We start from the raw sequence: 24,746 nt of genomic DNA on the forward strand, positions 1-24,746 counted from the left end.
CACGTTATTGTCTTGTCAGAGGACAGTGTTAGCATTGAGAATAATTTATCAATAACAAAAATTAGTCAACACTCCACTCATGGCCTAATGAAGGTTGTTGTAGCTAATTCCTGTTCTTTATTTGGTACATATTGAAGTTGTGTTAAACCTACAATCATAATAGGTCTGGTAACAAAAAGTAAGATATCCAGTAAAGATCACAGGTAGTAAATATAGTGTTATCATTGTATTAATATTTTATTGTGTTGTTTTATTTACTGTTTTTATTTTTTGTGTTTAAACAAAGTGAGGTTCAGTTCTTTATCCCTTATTTATTTAAAGTTAATAGATACTTTTTAGAAGTATACATTATTCATTACAGTACTGTAGAGTTCATGGATTAGGGGGATATTCACGGTTCAGTACATCCTCGTATGCTCACTGATGATCCATGAGAACTGCGTCAACTTTCAACTTCGTTCGGCGGTTCATGACCACCAAACTAGGCAGCGCGGGTTGCTTGATGTGCCCAGGGTTAGGCTGCCGAGATCCCAGAAGAGTTACAACACGGGAGCAATACAAATCTATAACAAGCTGCCAAACTCTATCAAACAGCTTGAGCGTAAGATTTTCTTAAAGAAGCTGGTCCCTCTACTCAAGTCAAGAGCCTACTATTCCCTAAAAGAATTTTTTGAAGACATTTTCCTAGAATTTTCTGACTGATCCGCCTATCCACGTATGCCAATGTTGTAAATATATGTTTTTGTATTTATGTCAGTTTGTCTAAATGTATATTTTTGATTTTGAAAGTATTGACGCCATCAATCCCTTTTGGGTAAAAGATGATGATATGGTAATAAGGTAATTTTTAGTTTATTACATGATAGGGTAAGGTAATTAATGTAATAACTTAATTAGGTAACCCTAACTTATATTATATTAAAAGCAAAGACTAAGAGGGCACCCAATCATTAACTCTAGGCATAACTTAATATAATTTAGAGTAAATTGTTCAACAAAGTTTTACAAATTGTGGCAACTTCGCTCTACCTCAGCTCAGATTTCTCAGTTCGATGTTGCTTAACACCAATGTTCCTATACCATTGCACTGAACAGCACCATGAAGAACGCTTGCAAGCCTTTGAATCTGGGTGATTACATCGTTATCCCCCGTTCGTTATTTTTTCTCTAAAAATTATTTGTTTGTGTTGAAACTTATAATAAAAAACGTGTAGCCTATTTTAAAATTTTTACCAACCTTTATTAAAATATCAAAATTTTAAAAAGCGCAGGACCTACATCTACAATAATATTTAATAAAAATAATGACACCAAGATCTTTTAAATCGGTTCACAATTGGGGCTACAAACAGTAAGAACCAAAACCCTTGCATTTGCCCACGCCAGACGGGTAGAACGCAGCCTTAAGTATAAGTTATCATGGTCAGGCCGGGAGTGACAGGCGGACAAACCTCCCTACGTCTTCGCTTTTGTCAAGGTCATATAGCGCCCTGCCCTATAAAAATTAACTTAAGAATTTTCCCCCAACCACTTCTTTAGAACTTGTAATGGTCTTTAGATATTTATTTGTGAAAATTCCTTATAGAAATAAATTTCTGGGCAGATATAAAATAGAGATAGACCAATAAGCTTACAATCAGTCATGTGATTAACTAAACTCTTGGAAAATATAAGTTACAAAACAATCAAACTATTGTACCGGTACCGGTATTCAAATGTTGTCTAATTTGTTACATCATGATTGATTTGTAGCAAACGGATTGATGTTTAAATTAATAATTACAACTTATGTCAATCAATCCAGTAATATTTATGGAGGACGCACGTTTTGACCTTTAGGTCATCTTCTGCTCCGCTGTTGCACTAGGTTATTCCATACTTAGTTGTATTGTTGGTGTAGCAACCGCGTCAAATATTTTACAGCCGCATTCCCGAGCCCGTTCAGCCGTTCGCACGGTGATAGTTTTATTTAAATGTCTTCGTCAGTGTCGTGTTTTTATGTTTACGTCGTCAGACTATGTTTCTCAATTTAAAATATTTTTCGTTTTTGCTACACCAACAATGCAACTATGTATGGAATAACCTAGTGCAACAGCGGAGCAGAAGATGACCTAAAGGTCGAAACGTGCGTCCTCCATAAATATTACTGGATTGATTGACGTAAGTTGTAATTATTAATTTGTTACAGGTGTCTAGCTTTTCTTTATAAATGAGTTCAGACAAGCCGCCCCCTAGCAGCACTAATGATTCTAAGGAGACAGCTCCTGGTACATCTTATTCAGGACGAGGGCGGAACTTGAGTGAAAGTTCAGATCAAGGTTCTAAAAGGTAAGATTTAAGATCATTTTATTCAACAAGGCCTATTTTAAATCTTTTAACAAAACTACAAGTTTGTCCGTTAATGAAGGTATATAAGACCTATAGATTTGAAAGGGATTTTACCTGAGAATGCCAAAATACCTAAAACTAGTAATGACCTTGTTAGTTTTAGTATTTCATTATTGTCTTCCAGCATACTGAAATATCATTATAAAAAGCGACCTAAATAAAATGCAACAAGTATATAAAAAGCATCACTTAGATTTATTTACAAGTACAGTATAGTTTTATACATACAGGGTGGCTGAAAAGTAACTTGCACCCCCCTTAACTTTTCAACCATTTGAGATATTTGAAATTGGTTTGCGGCAACCTTCTTAGATATGAGGGGCTACAATAATTATGGTCAATTTTGAAAAAATTTTGCCCTTACCCAGCGGGGGTAGGGGGTAGCTCAAAATTTTCAAATGACAAGTATAGTCGAGTTTGGTATCATTTTACAGGTCTTGACGAAACATAAACATTGACATAAAGAAATCCAAAATCGGTTCACTAATAACGAAATGGTGCCCTAAAACGTTTCAAATCCGAATAACCATGAAGGTGGCAAAAAAATTAACTTACACCCTCTTTAACGTTTTTAACTATTTTAGATATTTGAAATCGGTTTGCAGCAACTTGTTTGGATATGAAGGGCTACAATAATTATGGTCAGTTTTGAAAATTTTGCCCTTAGGGGTAGCGGGGGTAGGGGGTAGCGGGGGTAGGGGTTAGCTCAAAATTTTCAAATAGCAAGTATAGTCGAGTTTGGTATCATTTTGTAGGTCTTGACGAAACATAACAATTAACATAAAGAAAATAGAAATCGGAGCATTAATAACAAAATGGCAGCTAAAAATGATTGAGACAATGGTTAGGTATTTAAAGTAAATTTGAACTGCCATTTTGTTAATAATGGTCCGATTTCTATTTTATTAATGTTAATTGTTATGTTAGCTAAAAATGATTGAGACAATGGTTATTTAAAGTAAATTTGAACTGCCATTTTGTTAATAATGGTCCGATTTCTATTTTATTAATGTTAATTGTTATGTTTCGTCAATACCTACAAAATGATACCAAACTCGACTACACTTGCTATTTGAAAATTTTGAGCTACCCCCTACCTCGCTACCCCTAAAGGCAAAATTTTCAAAACTGACCATAATTATTGTAGCCCTTTATATCCAAACAAGTTGTCGCAAACCGATTTCAAATATCTCAAATAGTCAAAAGGTTAAAGAGGGTGCAAGTTAATTTTTTTGCCACCCTCATGGTTATTTGGATTTGAAACGTTTTAGGGCGCCATTTTGTTATTAGTGAGCCGATTTTGGTTTTCTTTATTTCAATGTTTATGTTTCGTCAAGACCTGTAAAATGATACCAAACTCGACTATACTTGTCATTTGAAAATTTTGAGCTATCCCCTACCCCCGCTACCCCTAAGGGCAAAATTTTCATAATTGACCATAATTATTGTAGCCCCTCATATCTAAGAAGGTTGCCGCAAACAGATTTCAAATATCTCAAATGGTTGAAAAGCTAAGGGGGGGGGGGGGTGCAAGTTACTTTTCAGCCACCCTGTATAGTAACATACATATAGTACATACAGTAGTAAGTAATACAGTATTATAGTTACAGTAGCCTATTTAATTTTCTGATTTGTTTGCAGACAGAGGACATTAAGTGAAAGTTTGTTTCCTGGATTGACAAGTGCTTCTCCTCCAAAATTTGTTTCTTTAGAAGAGATAATATCAGCCGCAAAAGGAATGGCAAATATGGCTCTAGCTCATGAAATTGCTGTTGATAGCACTTTTGAACTAGGAAAAAGGGAACCTCCAGAAAATAGGTAGGCCTAACTACTTTAAATGCTTATGAATGAAAATTTATTAGGAATTACAAAACCTGGGTTTTTTTTACTTCTGAAAGTAGTTGTCTTAGTTGTAATTTGCAAGATGTATTGTCTTTTAAAATCGTCCTTTTAATAAAACTAATGGGCTATCTGTAATGAGATCCTTATAATGAAATATCTTATAGCAAGGTTGAAGACTCGATAATTCCATGCATTTCAGACCAGACCCTGTAAGATTATGGAGTTTGGGGGTATAAAAAATATTCTACCATAAGTAGCTCTATTGGAATAGGCCTATAGTTACTTATTCAAGTATGTCGCCCACTGTGATTTAACTTTTTTATACTTAATTACTATTGCATATATTATTTAGTAAGCCTGTCTGTATTATTCATAATTTATCTTATAAGCAGTGTTGGGGAAGCTACTTTTAAAATGTAGCTAGCTACAACTACTGCTACATTTCCAAAAAAGTAGCTTAGCTACAGCTACAGCTCCAGTTCCGCAAAAGTAGCTAGCTACAACTACAGCTACATTGAAATGTAGCTACAGCTACAATTTTAGCTAATTTTCCAAAGACGTTACTTTTTATTCCACGCACATTAGGTAAATGTAAAATTAATTGCAACTACATTTTTACTGAACAAACATTAAAAAAATGTCAGTAGGTATTGTATCTAACATTAATTGGAAAACAAATTATTCCTAGATTGTACATTTAATTTTTTGGCATTATAAACCTAACATTACAACAACAGAACCAAATAGTTCGGTGTCCCATCATATTTAGTACTTATTTTTAAATATTGCATTATTTTTAAGCATCTTAAATGTAAATTTCAGTAAGTTCTTCAAAGGACATACAACCAAACTATATTTTAAAAGCTCATTTTATTTCTTTAATATAGATTCATTCATAGATGTCTTATATCAACAATTAAGACCAATAAAACTGTAAAACGATTATTTAAAAATAATTTTTTGTGTTACAGAGCCTAGCCTACTGAAATTGGAGTTTATTGCCTTTCTTTTAATGTTAAAAACGACATTGCTATAAACTTTTAAGTGATAAGTTACTTGTACTATGAATAACACTTTTCAATGTCAAGAAATCGTCCTTTGTTGTCATTATGCATAGGGCAAATTGTGCTTCAACCTAGTTGGTACAGAAAACAGTATCCAGTAACTTATCCTGAAATCGGCTTTTAATTTAAACATGTTGAAATTTGTAAAGTAAAAATAACATGTAGGCCTACTTGGCTATGTAACAAGTTGGCTATAGTAGGCTTGTTCTTGCAAGGACTAAACAGATATATTCCTAATAATTGAACTTGGGACTTGGTATTCGTCTTAAACCATAGCATAGCCTAGAAATTAATAGTCCTATACAAGAGCTGTTAGGTACCAGGAGCAAACTATGCTATTTTTTTCAATGTAAGTTTCATGTTATATGGAGATTTTTTCGTTACAATTATCATTTTCCTACAGTTACCTAACAATGTACATGTTCTCTCACTGATTTGAGAAAGCAAAGTGGCCAATTCGCTCATCAGTGAGACAATGTTAACATTGTCTCACTCTAATTACTTTGTCTCACTCCAGATTTGCAACGTGAAGGCACAAATAGTGAGCGCGTAACATGCAGGCGAAATCGTATGCGCGCGAAATACGTTGGCAGCACTGGCTGTAAATCAGCTGGTCAGCTGTTGAGCTGTTGTACTGTTGTATTTGTCACTTCCAGGGCCGGATTTCCCAATAGGCCCGGTAGGCCCGGGCCTATGGGCGCGAGCTCACAGAGGGCGCACGGCCGAGAGGAAAAATATTTTTTTATATCTAAAAAATAAAATTAATAGTAATAGCCATAGCTTAACATATTTTGCGAGTTGATAAAAAAGAACTCTTGCCAATAAAGCATTATAATTATATAACTGTTACAACATTACGCATCAATTTCGTTACAACATTGGTAACGAACATTGGTTATACAGGAGTAGGCTGTAGGGATGTTGTCAAGCGCCCGAGCCAGCTGCTATCCCCGGCCCTGGCCCGAGCGGTACGGGTCGTATTGCCACTGTAATCTTTGCACTGCCACTATGCTGACTCGGCGCTACTGATCGGAGTGATTAGGGGCGCATGCGTACTAGACACCATTACCACCCTCACCTCACAAAAAAAATCATTAACTAATCTTTTGATCAGATTACCTGCAGGGTTAAGTTAAAATATATAATACGTTTTGTTGAATATCTATTAAAAATATGATAAGTTTATCTTTAAAATTCAATAACGAAAAAATATTTATCTGAGTTTGCAACAGGTTTTAGAAAAATTAAATCCCCTCCAAAGAAACCATTAATAGTGTCATTTTCTGCTTTTGGCTTAGACCTAAAGATAATTATGGTCGGCGGGACTATTGCTTTGTTTTGCTTTGCAAATATAACCTGGATGCAGTACTACCATAGATTAACCATAAACTCAAGTCGACTTTTTATCACATTGTTAATTCTAAATATAGTTTTTAATGTGTAGTTCATATGTGTTGGTGACACTGGAAGTTACTTTTCACGTAATTTTGTTTCTATTATTTTTTGGATAGTTCTATGGTTCTATGTTGTGTGTTTTAATTTCTTGTAATATAACCTGGGGACGACCTATTGTTTATGATTACATCATTTTATTTTTGACAAACAAGCATTAAATAGCTTAAATAAAAAGAATTGTTTTCAGCTAATCCCTAAGGATCACAAATCTACTAAAGGAGTATGTTTAATCTATGGTATCACGTACTGTTATGGAGTTCATGTTTTGGGGCCTGAAATCGGAATCAATGGATATGCTTTTTTGCAGGAATGCTCTGTGGTTTGGATTGTTTTGTTTCAGTCCCACAAGCGTGAGCATTTGCCAAAAGCATAAAATTGACAAAAGTGTTTAAGACGGCATTTTGTTAAGGCTAACCAAGACAATTCTTCAAAAAACTTGCAATTATAAAATTCCGACGAGGAGTGGTGTTCAAGCAATTAACATAGGCCTAGGAGCATGATATAGTTTTTAATAAAGGTTTGTAGGAAAGAAACTGTGACCAGACTAGGGGGCGGAAAAATTATTTGGGCCTAGGGGCGCGAAAATGCTAAATCCGGCCCTGGTCACTTCAAATTAAATGTTATGTTAAAAGTTAACTTCTGTGTAAAAATAGGTTATGTTTCTTCACAAATTTATTTGTTTTATGGTAACTGTAGGAAAAGTATAATGTGCAACTCGAGTTCAAAGTACAATTGCCTCACTCGAGAAACCATTCCTCACTCGCCTACGGCTCGTGAGTAAGGATTTCTCTCGAGTGAGTCAATTGCTCACTTTTCTCACTAGTTGCACAAATAACTATTAGTCTATACATATCTTAAATCACATCAGGTAATTTCCTCTTTGTTAATTTAGTAAACCTTACCTTTGAAAAATCTTCGTAATCTAACCAAGGAAGGGCTTGTGACGATGAACCACAATCAACAGCTGAAGCAAAGGTTGATAGACCAGATTTCTCATTATTTTAAGGTTTAGTGTTGGTTTCCATTAAAATCCAAGTTGAAACACTATCGGTATAATAAAGAAACTAAATTGATTACTAATTTCCCTGTCAATCACTTGCAAGCATTCAATAGCTTCTCTTGTCACCGGTAACGTCGTCTGCATCTAGCGATTTTATTTTATCTGACAGTAGTAATCATAGAGTAGTAAATTAAGGAAATGAGAGCCAAAAATGTGGATAACACTCATTTAATGGCCTCTATGTCCACACAACGTTGTAATAGGGAATGAAACGGCTGCAACCAGCTGTATGAAGCCAAGAAAGTAAGGCCTAATTTTTTTTTAAACCTCAGTTTGAAAGAGGTTGTTTCACGTAAGGTTGAGGTTATGATAAAAATCACTATCTCAAACGATAATGTAGCGAGAAAAGTAGCTAAAATTCCGCTACAACTACTTTAAAAATGTAGCTAGCTACAGCTAAAGCTACAAAATCTTAAAAGTAGCGTAGCTACAGCTAACGCTACAAAAAAGTAGCGCGCTACTGTAGCGTCGCTACTTGTAGCGCGCTACTTCCCAACACTGCTTATAAGTACCTATTTTTTTGTGCATGTAAACCTTGATTGATGTAGCTTGATTGCATGTACTTGTTTGCTGTATTGACATGATCTATTGCATTTTATGTATAATGTTTAATGATCGAATAAATCTATCTATCTATCTATCTATCTATCTATCTATCTATCTATCTATCTATCTATCGATCTATCTATCTATCTATCTATCTATCTATCTATCTATCTATCTATCTATGTAAGCAAACATATGAAGGTAACTTAATATTTTAAAGCAAAAATAGTCTTGTTCACAATATAGATAAAAATTAATGCTTAAAAAGTTGAAATAATTTTACATTATGTTTAGGTACTAATAGCCTACTAATTTAAAATTTAAATATAGCTGAGGAAAAGGCTTATGTTTGCTATCTGAGCATACTTTCACGTAACACAAATAAGAGTAGAAGGCACCAAAATTAAGCTGGTTGATGTGTATTACACTTGAAATATTATTTCTGTAATGAATTGTTGCAGCTTGCACAAGCGAGTGAAGGATACAGTATTCAAGGCATTCTGGGACATTCTTAGCCAACAACTACAGGAAGATCCACCCAACTATACACAAGCACTGGTTCTGTTGTCAGAAATAAAAGAGGTAGGCCGATTCTCAATAAAACAAGAAGGTAATGGTAGGATCTATCAGTCTATATTGAATACAGAACATAACCTCTTATTTTTGACAAGTTACTGAAACGTTGTGTTATTCATACTTACTCCAACTTGATAAATATGAGGTTGTATGTTTTCCCCTCATTTAATTAAGAAGGAGAAATAATTGAAAATTTTTAAGTAGGTAGTGATGGTTTTCTACAGGACATAAAAATTCCTCTATGAAAAAACTATACTAATGAATGTTGTATGCATTTACCACAATAAACTATGGGTTGTAATGATTTTGTATTGAAAAATAAACTTGAATAGGCCTACTTTTTAGTTGTGATATTTTTTAATCATTGGTCAATTATCAATCAATTATTTAAGATGGGGACGCCACTATGTGCGTATTTTAACCCAAATATGAGTGTAGGATGATTGGCGCGATCTTGTAGTCTTGTTAGTGACTAAGGTCGACATGTTCCTTAGACACAGCTGTTAATTAATAGCCCATACTGCTAATGGCAACTAAGGGACCTACAGTTTATAGTGGAATCCGAACCACATTTTTTTCCTTGTAATTTACAAATTGGTCTAATTATCAGGATAGTACTGCGGTTAGTCGTAGTACTCACTAGTGCGGACGTTAATCCACACCAGGGAGCATCACATCCACAGTGCATCCCTATAAATATCCACAATTCGTGACCTCCTAGTAGATGGATTACAGGACGACGCCACCCGTTGATCAGGGTACCAAACACAATTCATAGCTTGTAAGACAAAGGGGGTGTAACTACGTAGGCTCATAAATGCACCTACCGTCTTGCAAGCGTAAAATTAATATGATAGGATATGGCCAAGAATATTATGCTTAGAAAAAGTTATAATCCAATTGTGATATTATTTTTCAGACATTGCTATCATTGCTATTACCACATAATACTAAACTGAAAGAAGAAATCGAAGAAGTTCTAGACATTGAGTTGATAAGACAGCAGGTTGAAAACGGCTCACTAGATTTTCAGGTTTGTTACTTCACATTTTCTTTTGTTAAGCTAACAGCTACAATCGGGGCTAGAAATACATCTAAAAATATACCGAGTCTACTATTTTTTCTTAAACAAAAACTGAAAACCTCTTTTTGCAAAACATTAAATGCATGATATAGGCCTATTTGTTTCAGTTTTCATCACAAGTCTATATTTCACAATATACTTGTGAAATATAGGCTATATTTCAGAAGCCTATACTTGTGTTTTGGTTTATACTCTTCTACAAACCCAGCCCCCCCTCCCATAACAACCTAAGTGGTAGTCAGTACCGGATTTGGCGGATTTTAGTAAAATCCCTACCTCCCCCTTTTGGCTGCATGCAAAAGGGGGCTGCACCGTATAACAATTTTTTTGAACAAAAATTAAATTTTTATTTTCTAAAATGAATTATTTGCCAAGATTGCGGGCAACGATCAAGATGTCCTGTGTTATGGGATATGTTAACTTTTGCTTAGGGGTATCCATAAAATAAATATTGTGTTTAATATTGGTATATAATTTAATCAAAAATTGTAACAATGTTTTCAGTACTATGCCAACTATGTTATAAGTTTGATGGCCAAGATGTGTACTCCAGCTCGAGATGAGAACATAAACAAGCTTAAACAGGAATCTGACACTGTTGCTGTATTCAAAGGCATTTTAGAGGTATGCCCCTATTATTTATTTTTTGTTAGTAAATGTAAGGTCAAGTGAGGTAAGTGTACGCCTGGGCCAGGTAGACTTCCAGCTACTAATAATTTTTTTATTAACAAACAAATATTAAAACTTGGCCAAAGGTATTTCAAACTAGCCTATGCTCTTTTAAATTATAATCACTAAAAACTATCTTGCTACGATTTCTATAAGCTTAGACGTGTTCAAGAACCTCTTATGTTTCTACCCGAAACACAAATGCCGCTCGGAAAGTTTAAAAATTACTAAAAATTAAACCGTGTGTGGGAAACCGTCGAACTGCTCGCCCGACTAGCCACAGTTGCCAGTTGACTTGTATTTAGCGAGTTGTGCGTGATACCCGTCCCATTTTTCCATAATGTCATTTAATGATAATAAACAGTTTTGGTCAGAACTTATTGAACTCTACTGAGACCAGAAGGTGTTGTGGGATGTCAAAAGTAAACTCTATTGCAGCCAACATGCACATATAGAGGGGCACGATATCCTGATGGAAAAGTGCAAGGAACTGTATCCAGATTGTGTGATTTAAAGTTCGTAAAACTTAAGAGCCTCGTTCCGTAGGCTTTAAAAATTCCTAAAAATCATCGCTAAAAATCCCCCACAAACAGCTACAGTCGTCTGGAAATCCATCTCAGAACTAATATTTCACCTGACTTGTTGGGTAACATGCTTGACAGTGTGTGGGAAAGACCCGACATACGTCAGGTTGGATGATGGGTCCATCGTCAGGTCAGGTTATCAGGTCGGGTGGCATGTTCGATAGTGTGTGGGGGGCTTAAGCGTCCTAGGAAAAAACAAAATACATCAAAAGGTGATTGGAATACACATAAAATAGTTTTTTTAACTTGATACTAGAAGCTAAAATAAATTTAATTGAATTAAATTTAGAAAATGCCATATTTAATTTAACACCGTAGATAAGTGTTACATCTTAGGCTGATATGCAAGACATTGCTTTTTCAAGACTAGCCGTCTAATCTTATCACTGATGTCCACCTCTGGCTTGTCTATGTAACGGTAATTCACTGTCTTATTTGACCAGAACTTATTTTAACCTACAAATAAAACTACACAACGATTGTTGTCCATAGACTCTGGAACTGATGAGGTTAGACATGGCCAACTTCACCATAGAGATGTATCGGCCTCTAGTGGCAGCCAACAGTGTGGACTATGAGAAGGCCAAGTTCAAGGAGTACCTGAGAGTCAACCCTGACGGCCTGGAGGCCACCAAGGCATGGCTACTGAGACAAGTCAGTCCGGCCACTCCGCTCGCCTCCATGGATGACCGTCGCGAGGTCATAGCTCAGGCCTATCTGGAACTGCTCACGTGGGACGATGACATTCCCTTTCCGGAGGTAACACACTGCACAACTTAAGAATGGACACTTCCAGTTTGTTAATTTACTCATTCATAATTTGTTTCCCCTACCGTGGAACCCCTGACAACCGGTCTCGGTTTTACTGGTCCTTAGTTTATCTGACCTCCTCTCAGAAGCCAAACGTATTTCCCATGGCTTACAAATGGAAAGAAGCAAGCACTAGTCTCAGAGCCTCGATCTCTTTCACTATGTATCTGTTGTTTACAATTTTCTATGTTTACTACTTAGTTGAGCTAGTAGGCCAAAGCTGTAAACAATTGTTTGATTATTTCAAGTGCAGTTAATTGTCTTTATTTAAAAAATTGGACAAGAACGTTTAGCAAAAAATTACAGAACAAAACATTACCAAACAGAAAACGTGGGGTTCATAACCAAACTAGATTCAAACGGGCTTGGTTTTTTTTTGTTGCTGCGATAAGGATGGGAAAGGAAGTCTCTAGATATAAAAATTCTTCTGTACTAGTTCTGTGGTTTTGATTGTAGACACTGTTGATGGACCAGAAGCGTTTTGTAGAGTTACGAAGTGACATTCTACGAGCCACAGTCGCAGCTACAGTGCTGCTCCTAGTGGTAAGCGCTGTACCTCAGCTTCAAGCAAACACCGCATTTAAACTGTCTTTGAAGGAGCATGTGCTACTTCTACTGCAGGACACGCATTCAAACAAGTAAGTTGTTAGATCTTGTCTTCAGCCAACATTTGAATCTCTATCTTATGGGTGGCTAAAAAACTCATATAGAACGTAGCATCATGCAGGTTTTCCTGGAACCACATCCACTAATGTTTCTAATTATTCTGAAAATTCAACATTACTTGACTCACTGTCAAACAACCCTAAGAAGGCACATGTGCCTGGCGCAGGAAAAAAGAGGAAAGGGTCAATAACGGCAGAAAATAATGTCCTTCCGAAACTTGTTTTCCTACCGAATCGTATTTTAAAACGTACTTGAGACTAAACCCTCTTCACACTCCTGACAGTAATTTTCTGTGCGCACAGCCCCACTAAGTCGATTAGTTCCAGAGGTGTGGTCAAGTTTAAGTAAGACCCACCATATTACTTCAAGAATATCTTATAAAAAGATAGGGCATTTGCCAGGAATTATTAAGGAAATTGACAGGAAAGCAGGCTTACCTTTAAATAAGTCCATAGAGACACATAAAACATCACAAAATTAAAAGTAGAAATTTTCGTGGTCACTGACCACTTTTTCAACCACTTGAGATTGGAGAAAACAAATTACATTTATTTCTCCAATCTCCAGTGGTTGAAAAAGTGGTCAGTGACCACGAAAATTTCTACTTTTAATTTTGTGATGTTTTATGTGTCTCTATGGACTTACTTCAAGAATAGTATAGCATTTTTACCCTCTCTGCAAAAACCTTGTTAGTGTTATTTTTAAATCAGAAAGTGTGAAGTTTTTCAAAAACGTGACATGTTCCTGGGACAGCCATTGACACATCGTGATAATTATATGATATGGCCAACTATTTTAGAACTAAGAAGTTATGAATCCTTTCATCATTCCATTTTTTAAAGAGTATTGCCAATTTCGTATTTAAGAAATAAGGCACAATAATACCAGACCATACAGTCACATTATAAGAATTCTCAGAAAAGAAAGATTGTATTATGCTACTTAGTAGAGTAACAATTTTCTTGTAATTTTTCAACAATTTTTATAGTTTTGGTTGGTAGCAATATTTACAATGCCCACACTCCCTCTTATAGAAACTTCTCTCTTTGATTGCAGAGACTTGGAAGCGGTTTTACCGAATGTCAGTGCTCAAGCCATCAAAGACAGCAACACCGCTTTACCTCAGGCACTGTCAGCAGATCAAGAGAAGACAGTAGAGTCTCAACTGCTTCAAGTCTCCTCCGTAGATCATAAGATACGACAGCTTGTTTGTAAGTATATAATACCTGTTGACTAACTCTAACAGAATAAGCAATAATGTTAGCTTGGTTATCACTACCAGTATTCAGGGAGAACAATTGTACCAATGGAAAAAAAATATAAATTATTGCTGGATTTTGGATGATTTTTGTTTAATTCCTGAAGCTATAAAATAACGGGTTTGATTCCAAATGTATTTCATTTACGTGCGAGTATTGTGTTTGTTAGGTCTAATATTAAAAACGAGTTATATTGAAAATAAAATTAATAATTTAAAATTCTGTTAGAGTGTATTTTAATTAGGGGTGTGCGAGTACTCGAATCTTCGAGCTTTTTGGTCGAGCTTTTCATTATTCGGCTCGGCTCGAGGCATTTTGAAAAAGCTCGAAGTTCGAGCCGAGCTTTTAATACTAAGTCAAAACTAAAAAAAAAACACTTAATTTGGGTCGTAATTGAAAACAATGTTATCACAATTCTACGTTGTTCATGCTCCGAGGTTTGATAAGCACGAACCTCGGCTCAGTCAAGACGCAATGATTATCGATCGTAATTTTGAGGACATAGGAAAGAGACAAACTACCACAATCGTGTTGTCTTTCTAACACAGCTATTCGTATCCTAATATACAACGCAGTGCGAGTGCGTGATTGGCCCGTCACTATGACGACACACGGTTGCCGTGACAACTTACAGTGCGCACTGAGCACTGCGCCTTGTGTAGGAGGGGAGATTATACCAACAAACTATTTCAGGAATTCTATTTTGGGACGGATGAAAGATAAGGAAGAAACAAAAAGTGGTCACGTGTGCAAATGTAGTGGGTGACACAATAAGGCTGTAAACGTGTATCGTATCGTCGTGTCATTGTTCCTTGTTTGTTTACTTTTTCAGATTCCTTATCAAACGCCCCTATCTGCTATCTCCCTTTCATTCTCTCTCTCTGCTGTCTCTCTCTAACAATGTACTGATTAAACAGATTGTGGTTGACGACTTTTCTACTTATAAGTTTCCCTGCGGTTATTTTAGTTCAATCAATCCCATAACCTTTTGTTGTAAATAAGAAGAGAATTAGCCTAAGTTATTATTTGAACAATGTAGAGTAGAAGGACAATTAGTGACCTTTGGAACCTGGGTTTGGAGATAAGCCCCCTCCCCTACGAGAGCAAGACGAGGCTTCAGTTCGAGCTGAGATCCAGGTACGACTAGACGGGTTAATCTGTTCTGATCTATTAGTTCGAGTTCGTTAATTTAAGTTAGTAAGATTAAAGTACTTAAACATATGTTTTCCGGGGTAAAACAAGTGGCGGCGAGGTGTTTTTTCGAAATCCGTTCGCGTTTTTATCAGTATTGAAGCTTAAAAGTGCGTTTTTACACTTTGCCAGAAGTTGCAATTTCGTGCAGGAAAAGTGCGTAGCGTGTGTGGGAACAGTTCCAAAGTAACAGTTACCGTTCCGAAATAATAGGTTCTACAGCGTCACCAATTTCGGCAGTCACGGTTCCAAAACCTGTTCCAGACCGAGTGCAACTGTTCCAAATGTAGCAGTTACTAGTAACAGTGACCGCTTGCCCGCTTTCGTTCGTCATCCATCAAGTGATGACTCATCATGAAGACAGTTTTTAACCTGCAAGTTGCAAGAATCTTGTCATTTTCATGTCACGGAAGGAAAGTTTAGGAATTGTGAAGATAAATGATTTTTGAGTTTAAAATCAGTTTAAAGTGTGCAGATAGTTGTTTCTACAATGAGTAAACAACTGATAGGTAAAGTCAGTGAGTTTAATGAAGAACTGGAGACCTTTGAAAATTATTCGGAAAGGCTAAGCAATTTTTTCACGATTAATAAAATAAAAGATGAGGAGAAATTGTCATATTTCATATCAATCATGGGGCCTAGGCTCTATACTACGCTTAAAGACCTACTTCATCCAAAGAAGGTAGGTGAGGTAGAGTTTAAGGGGGCAATGGATGTTTTGGAGTCACATTTCCTGCCTAAGATTAACACGACTTATGAGCGATTTCTGTTCAATAAAAGGTCACAAAAGGAGGGAGAGTCAATATCAGACTATTGTATGCAGTTAAAGAAACTTGCTGCTTCTTGTAAGTTTGATAAATTTCTTGATGAGGCACTCAGAGATAGGTTTCTTTGCGGCCTAAAATCGGCAGCTATCCAAAGTAAACTTTTGGCAGAGGGGGATTCCCTAACCTTCTCTAAGGCAATGGATATTGCATTGGTTATTGAAAATGCAGATCGAAATGTTAGATCTCTCCACCCTGAAAGAAATGTAGGTGAAATCAATTTTGTTAAGCCTACCCCAGGCATTAATCGGAAGGGGCAGGGTGCATTTAAGCCTAGGCCTAAGGGTATGTTTCAGCAAAAATGTTACCGTTGCGGTAAAACACATGACTCCAAAAACTGTCCTTATGTTGAATTCACTTGTTTCAATTCTCAGAGAAAGGGTCATCTTTCTAATATGTGTCAATCAAGTAAGCCTTCTAGGCCTAACAACAAATATGGTAAGCCTAGTAATAAATTTCATAGTAGGCCTATGGGCCGTGTAAATATATGTGAATCTGGCAGCGAGGAAGATGAATCACCCGCTGGCCAGCCAGACTTGGATTATGAATTAGGCCTTCATACAATAGCCTATGCTAACCAGTCACAATCTAAGGTAAATAGTTTTGTGACAACTGTTATGATAGATAAGGTCCCGATTGAGATGGTTGTGGATACTGGGGCTGTAGTTACAGTTATGCCTGATAATATTTATTTTGAAAATTTTTATAAAAAGGAAACTAAACTGGAAGAGTGTCATATAAAGTTGAAAACCTACACTGGAGAAGATATAAATGTTCTTGGGAAGTTTCAGGCTAATATTAGCACCAACACAGGAGACAGCCAACATCTACCGATTGTCGTCATCGAGAGCGCCGGAGCGCGCCAGCCATCGCTACTGGGACGTAATTGGCTAGAAAAGCTTAAACTGGATTGGAGTTCAATGGGACCTAGTGATCAGGTTGCTGCCAGCGCAGAGACGAATGTGCATCAGCTTAACGGTAAGACCGTTCTAACTTCTGACTTAGGCCTAGTTAATGAATTGAAGAAGAAATATGCTTCTGTTTTTGAGAACACTATTGGAGAAATTAAAGATATTTCTGTGGATTTAGTTTTAAAAGAAGGGGCTAGGCCGGTTTTCTGTAAAGCCCGAAATGTCCCGTATGCTCTGCGCAACGCAGTTGAAAATGAATTAGACAATTTAATGAAAAATGGTGTAATTTTCCCAGTTACTCAGTCAGATTGGAGCTCTCCAATAGTAGTAGTTCCGAAAAATAATGGAGGAGTGCGCCTATGTGGCGACTTTAAATCTACTGTCAACCCCTGGTTAAGAACCGACCACTACCCTCTCCCTAACCCTGAAGACATTTTTGCAAAAATATCAGGATCCAAGTGTTTCTCTAAGTTAGATCTGACGGCTGCTTATAGTCAACTAAAAGTTAGCCAAAGCTCACAGGAACTTCTAACTATTAATACTCATAAGGGTCTTTATCGATATGCTCGACTTCCATATGGTATTACGAGCGCTGGGGCGCTATTCCAAGCTACAATGGACAAAATTTTGTTTGGGTTAGAGGGTACAGTATGTTACCTGGACGATATTTTGATTTACAGTATAAATACACAAGACATGTGTACTAAGGTAGATGCGGTGTTGAAACGCTTGTGTCAATATGGCGTTCAAATTAACACGTCAAAGAGTGAATTCTTTCAGAAAAGTCTGAAATTTCTTGGGTATCGAATTGATGAAAAGGGAATTCATCAATCGGATGACCTTACGAAGGCTATTGCAAACGCTCCGAAGCCTGAAAATGTTACGCAGCTGCGATCTTTCCTAGGCTTAGTCAATTTCTATGGCAAATTTTTGCCAAACCTGTCAACTTTGCTCCATCCTTTATATAGGCTATTGAATAAGGATGTACCGTGGAATTGGTGCAAAGAATGTGAAGCTACATTTTTGCAGTGCAAGAATCTACTCGTTAAGGACAACGTTCTAATGCCTTACAACCCCGAACTGGACATTATTGTAACCTCTGACAGTTCCAGCTACGGAATTGGATGTGTGATTGCTCATAACCTACCTGATGGGGCAGAACGACCAATCGCATTTGCGTCAAGAGCCTTATCCAAGTGTGAGGTTAAGTATAGCCAAATTGAGAAGGAAGCACTGGCTATCATCTTCGCAGTGAAGAAATTCCACAACTTCTTGTATGGTAGAAAATTCACCCTTGTGACTGATCATAGGCCACTCACTTTTCTCTTAGGTCCAACAAAAGGGATACCGACTCTGGCTGCAGCACGGATACAACGATGGGCTCTAACACTTGCGGCTTACGACTACAATATTCGCTACAAAAGAGGGGAAGAAATTTCGAATGCCGATGCACTGTCGCGGCTGCCATGTGAGACATCTGAGGAGGAAGGTGAAATTTCATTCTTTTCAGCTTCATACCGACTACCAATCACTTCCAAAGAAATTGCAACAGCAACTAAATTTGACCCAGTTTTGTCGAAAGTATTGGATTTTACTTCTAACGGTTGGCCTAATTTAGTAAATGATGAAACCGTAAAGCCATACGCCAATAAAAGTTCTCAGCTGTCTGTGGAAAAAGGTTGCCTATTGTGGGGAAGCAGAGTGGTGATACCACCCACCCATCGTAAAGAAATCTTGATTTTACTTCACTCTGAGCACCCGGGAGAGTCTAGGATGAAATCTTTAGCCCGTAGCTTTGTTTTCTGGCCTGGAATGGACTCGGAGATCGAGAACATGGTCAAGAGTTGTTCAGTTTGTCAAAGCACTCGCAAGTCTGCTCCTCTGGCCCCACTACAACCCTGGGCGTGGCCCAAACACAACTGGCAGAGACTACATCTCGACTTTGCCTCATTCGAAGGAAAGGAGTTCCTAATCTTGGTTGATGGTCACTCCAAATGGATTGAAGTCTTTTACATGCCAACTACAACAGCTAGGCAAACCATAGAAAAACTGAGGCATTGTTTTGCAACGTTTGGCTTACCAACTACTATTGTAACTGATGGTGGTCCCCAATTTACATCCCAAGAATTTAATGAATTTTTAAGTTCTAATGGAATCCATCATGTCTTGTCTCCGCCTTATCACCCAGCCTCAAATGGACTCGCCGAGAGAGCAGTCCAGACAGTGAAACATGCTCTTCACAGGCAATTGCTGCATGATGCGAAATACAACCAATCCCGGTCGCTTCAGCATCGAATAGACTCATTTTTGTTCTCATACAGGAATACCCCACACACCATAACCAATGTGACCCCTTCAGAGGCTGTGTTTAAATTCAAGCCCAGAACTCAACTTAGCTTGCTGAAACCTCATTTAGCAGACCAAATGCTTAACAAGCAAGAAAGTATTGTCAAGAGTGCCAATGCTCATCGTGGAAAGCAACGAACATTCACACTTCAAGACAAGGTTTACGTAAAAACAGTACGTAACGAGAAGATCAATTGGCAGCCTGGCGTTATCACCAAAGTAATAAGTCCAGTAACATATTTGGTCAAAGTCGACAACCGAAGTAGATTTGTTCATGCAGACCATCTGAGGGTAAATCTTTCGGAGGGGGAAGATGGTGACAGCGATAGTGATATCTTGGTACAATTTCCGAGAGAACTTTACCAGAGCCCGGCGGAACATCGAATATCGCCAGCCAAACAGCAAGGGTCACCAGCGAAACCAAAATCACCAAATCAAGGAACCCGCACATCACCTATGGCAAAACCAATAGTATCGCCCAACGGCACAAATCAAGGAAGCCCAGCCACACTCCGTCGCTCTAACAGGACCATTAGAGCGCCTCGGAGATTGGAGATGTAAGAAGACGCAAGAAGATATATCTCCCCCAATTTTTGTGTACATAGTTTAAAAAGGAATTTTATTTGGTTGGGAGGAGATGTTGTAAATAAGAAGAGAATTAGCCTAAGTTATTATTTGAACAATGTAGAGTAGAAGGACAATTAGTGACCTTTGGAACCTGGGTTTGGAGATAAGCCCCCTCCCCTACGAGAGCAAGACGAGGCTTCAGTTCGAGCTGAGATCCAGGTACGACTAGACGGGTTAATCTGTTCTGATCTATTAGTTCGAGTTCGTTAATTTAAGTTAGTAAGATTAAAGTACTTAAACATATGTTTTCCGGGGTAAAACACCTTTCTAATGTTTATCAAAATAATGAATTAATCTGTTTTGTATTTTATTTCCTTTAAACCAACCCCTATTTACCATCTGTATTTTATAGAATAAAATGTTTGTTTATAAAGTTTGACTGGCCACACAAATTTGTACCTATTTTATTTTGTATAAAGTAACAGTTACTTTGATGATTATATATATATATCAATAAGTGGTGCGTGCTGTAATGAATGCTTTTTATTATCAAAATAGGTAATGAATTATTAATTTTTGATAATACATGGGTCATTGGAATACCATAATGTGATGTAGTTTCCTATTTGTAACTTGCAAATAATAATAATTTATAGTTAATTCTGGAAAATGAAAAATAGTGATCACATTCATAAACCTGTTGTCAAAACAGCAGCGAGGGTGTAAGGGTTTATTGTTTCAGACGCAAGGGTGTTTCAAGGACAAAGTGTTGGGCCTCCCGGCTTAAGGGGAGGAGGGGGGCGGTGAGACTGTGTGAAGGGGAGGAAACTGGTTTTGGCTATTTATTGATTAGTTCGCCGACCCTTCTAGATAACAAAATTGAGTGACAGTGTTAAATCATCGTGTTCTTTATTTCATTTCTTGTTTACTTTGTGTGTTATTCTATTAATTTTAGTGTTTTGGTCTATTTCCTCTATATGTCAATTATATTTTTTTTAATATATAAGTTTACTTTTTACTTGTCTCTCCACCTTTTTGGATCCAAACCAACTTTGTTCTTTTTTTATTAATACGATTCATAAAACAAAAATATTTTGTGCATGGAAAACAACAAGAATAATCACGTGTTTTTAAATTTATTTTCTATTTATTTAACAAAATAGAATTAAATATTCATAGTAGTTACAATATACATATGTAATCGACTTGCTAGTTGTTTTGTCGGTCATTCAAGGTCGCGTTGCTGTTCTGTTATGAAAGACAATCTGATTGTCTCAGTCTGCACTGCATATCTCGTCAGGCCTTCAATCGATATCCTTTTATTTCTTGCATCTTAATTTAGTTCAGTTCAGTTCTTATCTAGATTATCTACTATTTGATGTCTTGACAATTCTCAATGTTTTTAAACATATTAAAATAACATTGTGTTTATTTAAAAATTGACTGAACATTATTATTATTATGCACTTTCTTAAAACAAAAAGTTAATTTAGATAAGGTGACGCTAGGAAAAGCTCGGCTCGAAAAAGCTCGAGCTCGAATATTTTTTAAAAAGCTCGGCTCGGCTCGGCTCGAGGTTGAAAATCACTATTCGCACACCCCTAATTTTAATGCATCAAGAAATTGGGGTTTGTCATTTTGTAATAATTTCCAAGGTTGTTACAGATTTAAGGTTGGTTTCCCACCACCATTGAATTTTTTATGTTTTTTGACAGGGAATGGTCCAAATCCATTGGTGACTGGCGGGATTTGAACCAGGGACCTCAGGGCCCGAAGTTCTGCTCTCCATTACTTATTCCTAGGCTTGGTTAGGTTAGGGTACATACAAGGTTTCTTAGTCCATACCTGTACTTTGTCTACCTGGCTCGCTTGTAATGCATTATACATCTGGTTTACTTGTTCTAGGGATACGATTTCAAATATATGATTGCCAAATTAAAAAAATATTATTCAGGTACCTCATTAAATTTTTGGGGTGATCGCAAATAGGACTGATTGCAAGTTGGATACAACCGTTTAAATTTATCTGACACAAGTTGTTGATAGTTTCCAGGATCAAAGAGTTCCTACACAAGATGATCACATCGGTTGTGCCTACGCAGTTGCAGATCCCCGCAGGGTTGACAACTTTCACCAAAGAGATCTCTGCTTTGGCTGCGAGGTTTCATCGCCTTGTGTCACACAACCGCAAGGTCTTTGGTGAATACTACACAGAGATTCTTGAATCTCATCCCGAACAAGTAGTTTCAGATACTTAATACTAATTAATTTAAGTTTTACTAACTTCAGCTTAACAAATTCATAGTAGAACTCTCGACTAATAAGTTAAGCATTCTTATAAAATTACCTAACCTGTGAAATGAAACCCTGCCAATCTATCAATTTTTATATAGTGACGGACACTTGTATTCAACGTAAGAAAAAAACATCAACCAATGTCTGCTACTTGAATAAACAAGAAATTAAGTCTAGGATAAAGATGTACATGCAAAGTTATATTGAAAATTAGCTGTCTATAATTCCAGAGTTTAATATAGTTTGCTAGACACAATTCATAGATACCTACATATTAATGAGGCCAATTTCAAACTAATTCTGAAAATCAAGAGTTCTACTATGAAAATAACATTTTATTACTCTTGTCCAGCTTTCAATTACTCGACAAAAATGCTGGTGGTGATCAATTACCAGAGATCAAATAAATTTAACCACTTAATAATAATATTACATCCAGAAATCAAGATAAAGGAGCATGATGATTCTTTTTGCAGCTATGACTATTTTTACGAAATAATATTTTGAACTGTCATGTTTATTTTTTTGTTTTTAATAGTATGAAGAAGACTGGCAGTGAACCACTCAGTTTTTTAATCTATTGATAACTTATTTAGATAAGCTATAGCATTTATTTTATAATTAATTACTAGGTGTATGTTACATTTTATTCCTATCCTAACCAAATAACATTTTAAGACGGAAAGATTCTTGAATGCAAGTTCTCTAGCGAGAACAATGTCAAATTTTTTTCTGAAGCTAATTTTGTCTAACCGTGTATTTAAATTTCTTTGTCTAGAATTTTTTTTTTATTAATTTGTTAATCATTTATTATATTTTTATTATTATTTAAGCATTTTATTTTGTTTTGATTATCCAAATAATTTAAAATCTGAACCTCCACTTTTGCAATTAGTTTGAATATTATTTTTGTTGTCTAATTATTTTACCTCGGATAGTAAATTAATTTATGGAAAATTATGTGGGAAGGGCAGTTAAAAATGGTATAACTCTAGTGTTATTTACAATATTGATTACAATATTGATTGTCAAATGTGTTACTTTTAGAGATTACATGTGCACTCTATTACAATTATGTACGGTAATACGTAAAATAATCTACACAACGGTGTGTAGCTAAAAAGTTGAACTGTCATTTTAAGTTAAGTTTGCTATTTTTAGAAAAGGGCTTATAGGAACAAGTTTTGTTATTATTATTTAGTTTTTACGTTAGCTACAAGTATTGTTTAGTAACAACATAAATCCTGATCCTGAGTAAAGTGGATTTAAATTTTCTTTTAACTATTGAGTATGTAATGAAGCAAGTGTGCAATATTTTAATTTGATTGTACTTGGATCATCATTTTATACTAACAATTCCCCAAAAAGACTAATGATCTTATTGCAAAGCAAGAAGTTAACCATTTTGTAAGTCAATTTATAAATGTAAACAATGTACAACTACAACATGTAAGTTTTGTCAATTAAACTCATTCACAAAATTTATGTGGTTTGAGGGAAAGCAATTTCATCCCCTCCACCTCACCCTAAGATTGAAATAACAGCCGACAGCTGATACATACATTAAGCTAAAAAAGTGGTGGGGAACCCCAGGAACCTTCCCTCCTTAAACCGGCTTAATTTTTGTGAATGGTCTATAGTTAGCTTAGATAATGGTACAGTCTGAAAAATGTAGTTTTTCACATAGGCCAAAATGGAATTTTCAACTCTTGCTCATTTTCTGACCTGTACATCACCTCGGAAAACTAGAGCTTGTGTCAAAAAGTCACTTTATACTATTTTTATCTCCTTTGTAAATTTGGTTAACTAGAAATATAGTACATGTAATGTAGAATAATTTTATACAAAACGTATTAAGCAAAGTTAAAAAACTTTAAAATGTTTTGATTCAAGTGAATAAAAAATAAATTATAAGATTTGTTTGTCCCCTTAGCTGCACAAAATATTTATTATTTCTATTTGTATTATAAAAGTATCCATAATATTACTTCTTTAATATAAGGATTATTTGAATGTATTAGTTTGTGTGAATCACAATGTTTTGTTGTAATCTAGTCCTCCCTTAATGTTGGGATTTGTGATTGTGTCTTTAAAAGACGTAAAACATAAATAACTTATTAAATTCATTGAATATATTTTTTTAACATAACAAGCCTTGCACAGGATTTATACTTTGAATAGATAACAAATATATTTCATTAATATTTTATATGTCAAGAGTTTTTATTAAGTAGCTTCTACAATAACCCATCTTCCAAACTCCTTTTACATCCAAATCACTTTTTCTGGTCTGATAGCCTTAATACTGATTCCCAGGAATTTTATGAAATATAAATTATCCATACTTAAGAATTCCAAAATATACTTTTGTATATTTTATATAAATCATACTTTGCATGCATGCATGAGGTATGTGTTATTGCACCGACATGGACAATTGGTGACAAAGTATTTTCATTTCGAAGGTCTAGACAAATTTATAAAATCTTTTATGTAAAAAATTTGAAAGAATCCTCCATGAGAAACAAGAAGTACCAGAAGTTGTTAGTGAATAATACACCAGTCTTTTCTTGGTTAACAAATTTCTCCAGATAGATGAGACAACCATA

General features: G+C 36.0%; 1 protein-coding gene across 3 annotated transcripts; it reads left to right on the top strand.

Moving 5' to 3' along the window:
- The first annotated feature begins 4 nt into the window (after positions 1-4).
- Positions 5-23,134, top strand: LOC128987501 (T-complex protein 11-like protein 1). Of its 3 annotated transcripts, none has more exons than XM_054408381.1 (10): positions 5-203; positions 2,189-2,328; positions 4,030-4,206; positions 8,817-8,937; positions 9,851-9,964; positions 10,520-10,639; positions 11,761-12,027; positions 12,535-12,716; positions 13,801-13,955; positions 21,889-23,134. In XM_054408381.1, the coding sequence occupies exons 2-10, from the start codon at positions 2,210-2,212 to the stop codon at positions 22,098-22,100; spliced, it is 1,467 nt and encodes a 488-aa protein (XP_054264356.1). In that variant the 5' UTR covers positions 5-203; positions 2,189-2,209; the 3' UTR covers positions 22,101-23,134. The 3 variants fall into 3 exon arrangements, with proteins under 3 accessions (XP_054264356.1, XP_054264355.1, XP_054264357.1); XM_054408380.1 differs by having other exon boundaries at positions 5-178; XM_054408382.1 differs by having other exon boundaries at positions 50-93.
- Positions 23,135-24,746: the final 1,612 nt, after the last annotated feature.

This window comes from Macrosteles quadrilineatus, unplaced genomic scaffold (genome assembly GCF_028750875.1).
Source record: "Macrosteles quadrilineatus isolate MER2022 unplaced genomic scaffold, UCM_ALF_1.0 Scaffold_2__2_contigs__length_208266976, whole genome shotgun sequence".
Taxonomy (NCBI): Eukaryota; Metazoa; Arthropoda; class Insecta; order Hemiptera; family Cicadellidae; genus Macrosteles; species Macrosteles quadrilineatus.

Excerpts from the sequence above, each read along its gene's own strand:
- LOC128987501 (XM_054408381.1), top strand. The coding sequence starts at position 2,210 with ATGAGTTCAGACAAGCCGCCCCCTAGCAGCACTAATGATTCTAAGGAG. Across the intron at positions 9,965-10,519 it reads ACGGCTCACTAGATTTTCAG|TACTATGCCAACTATGTTAT; the intron begins GTTTGTTACTTC and ends CAATGTTTTCAG. Across the intron at positions 12,717-13,800 it reads CAGGACACGCATTCAAACAA|AGACTTGGAAGCGGTTTTAC; the intron begins GTAAGTTGTTAG and ends CTTTGATTGCAG.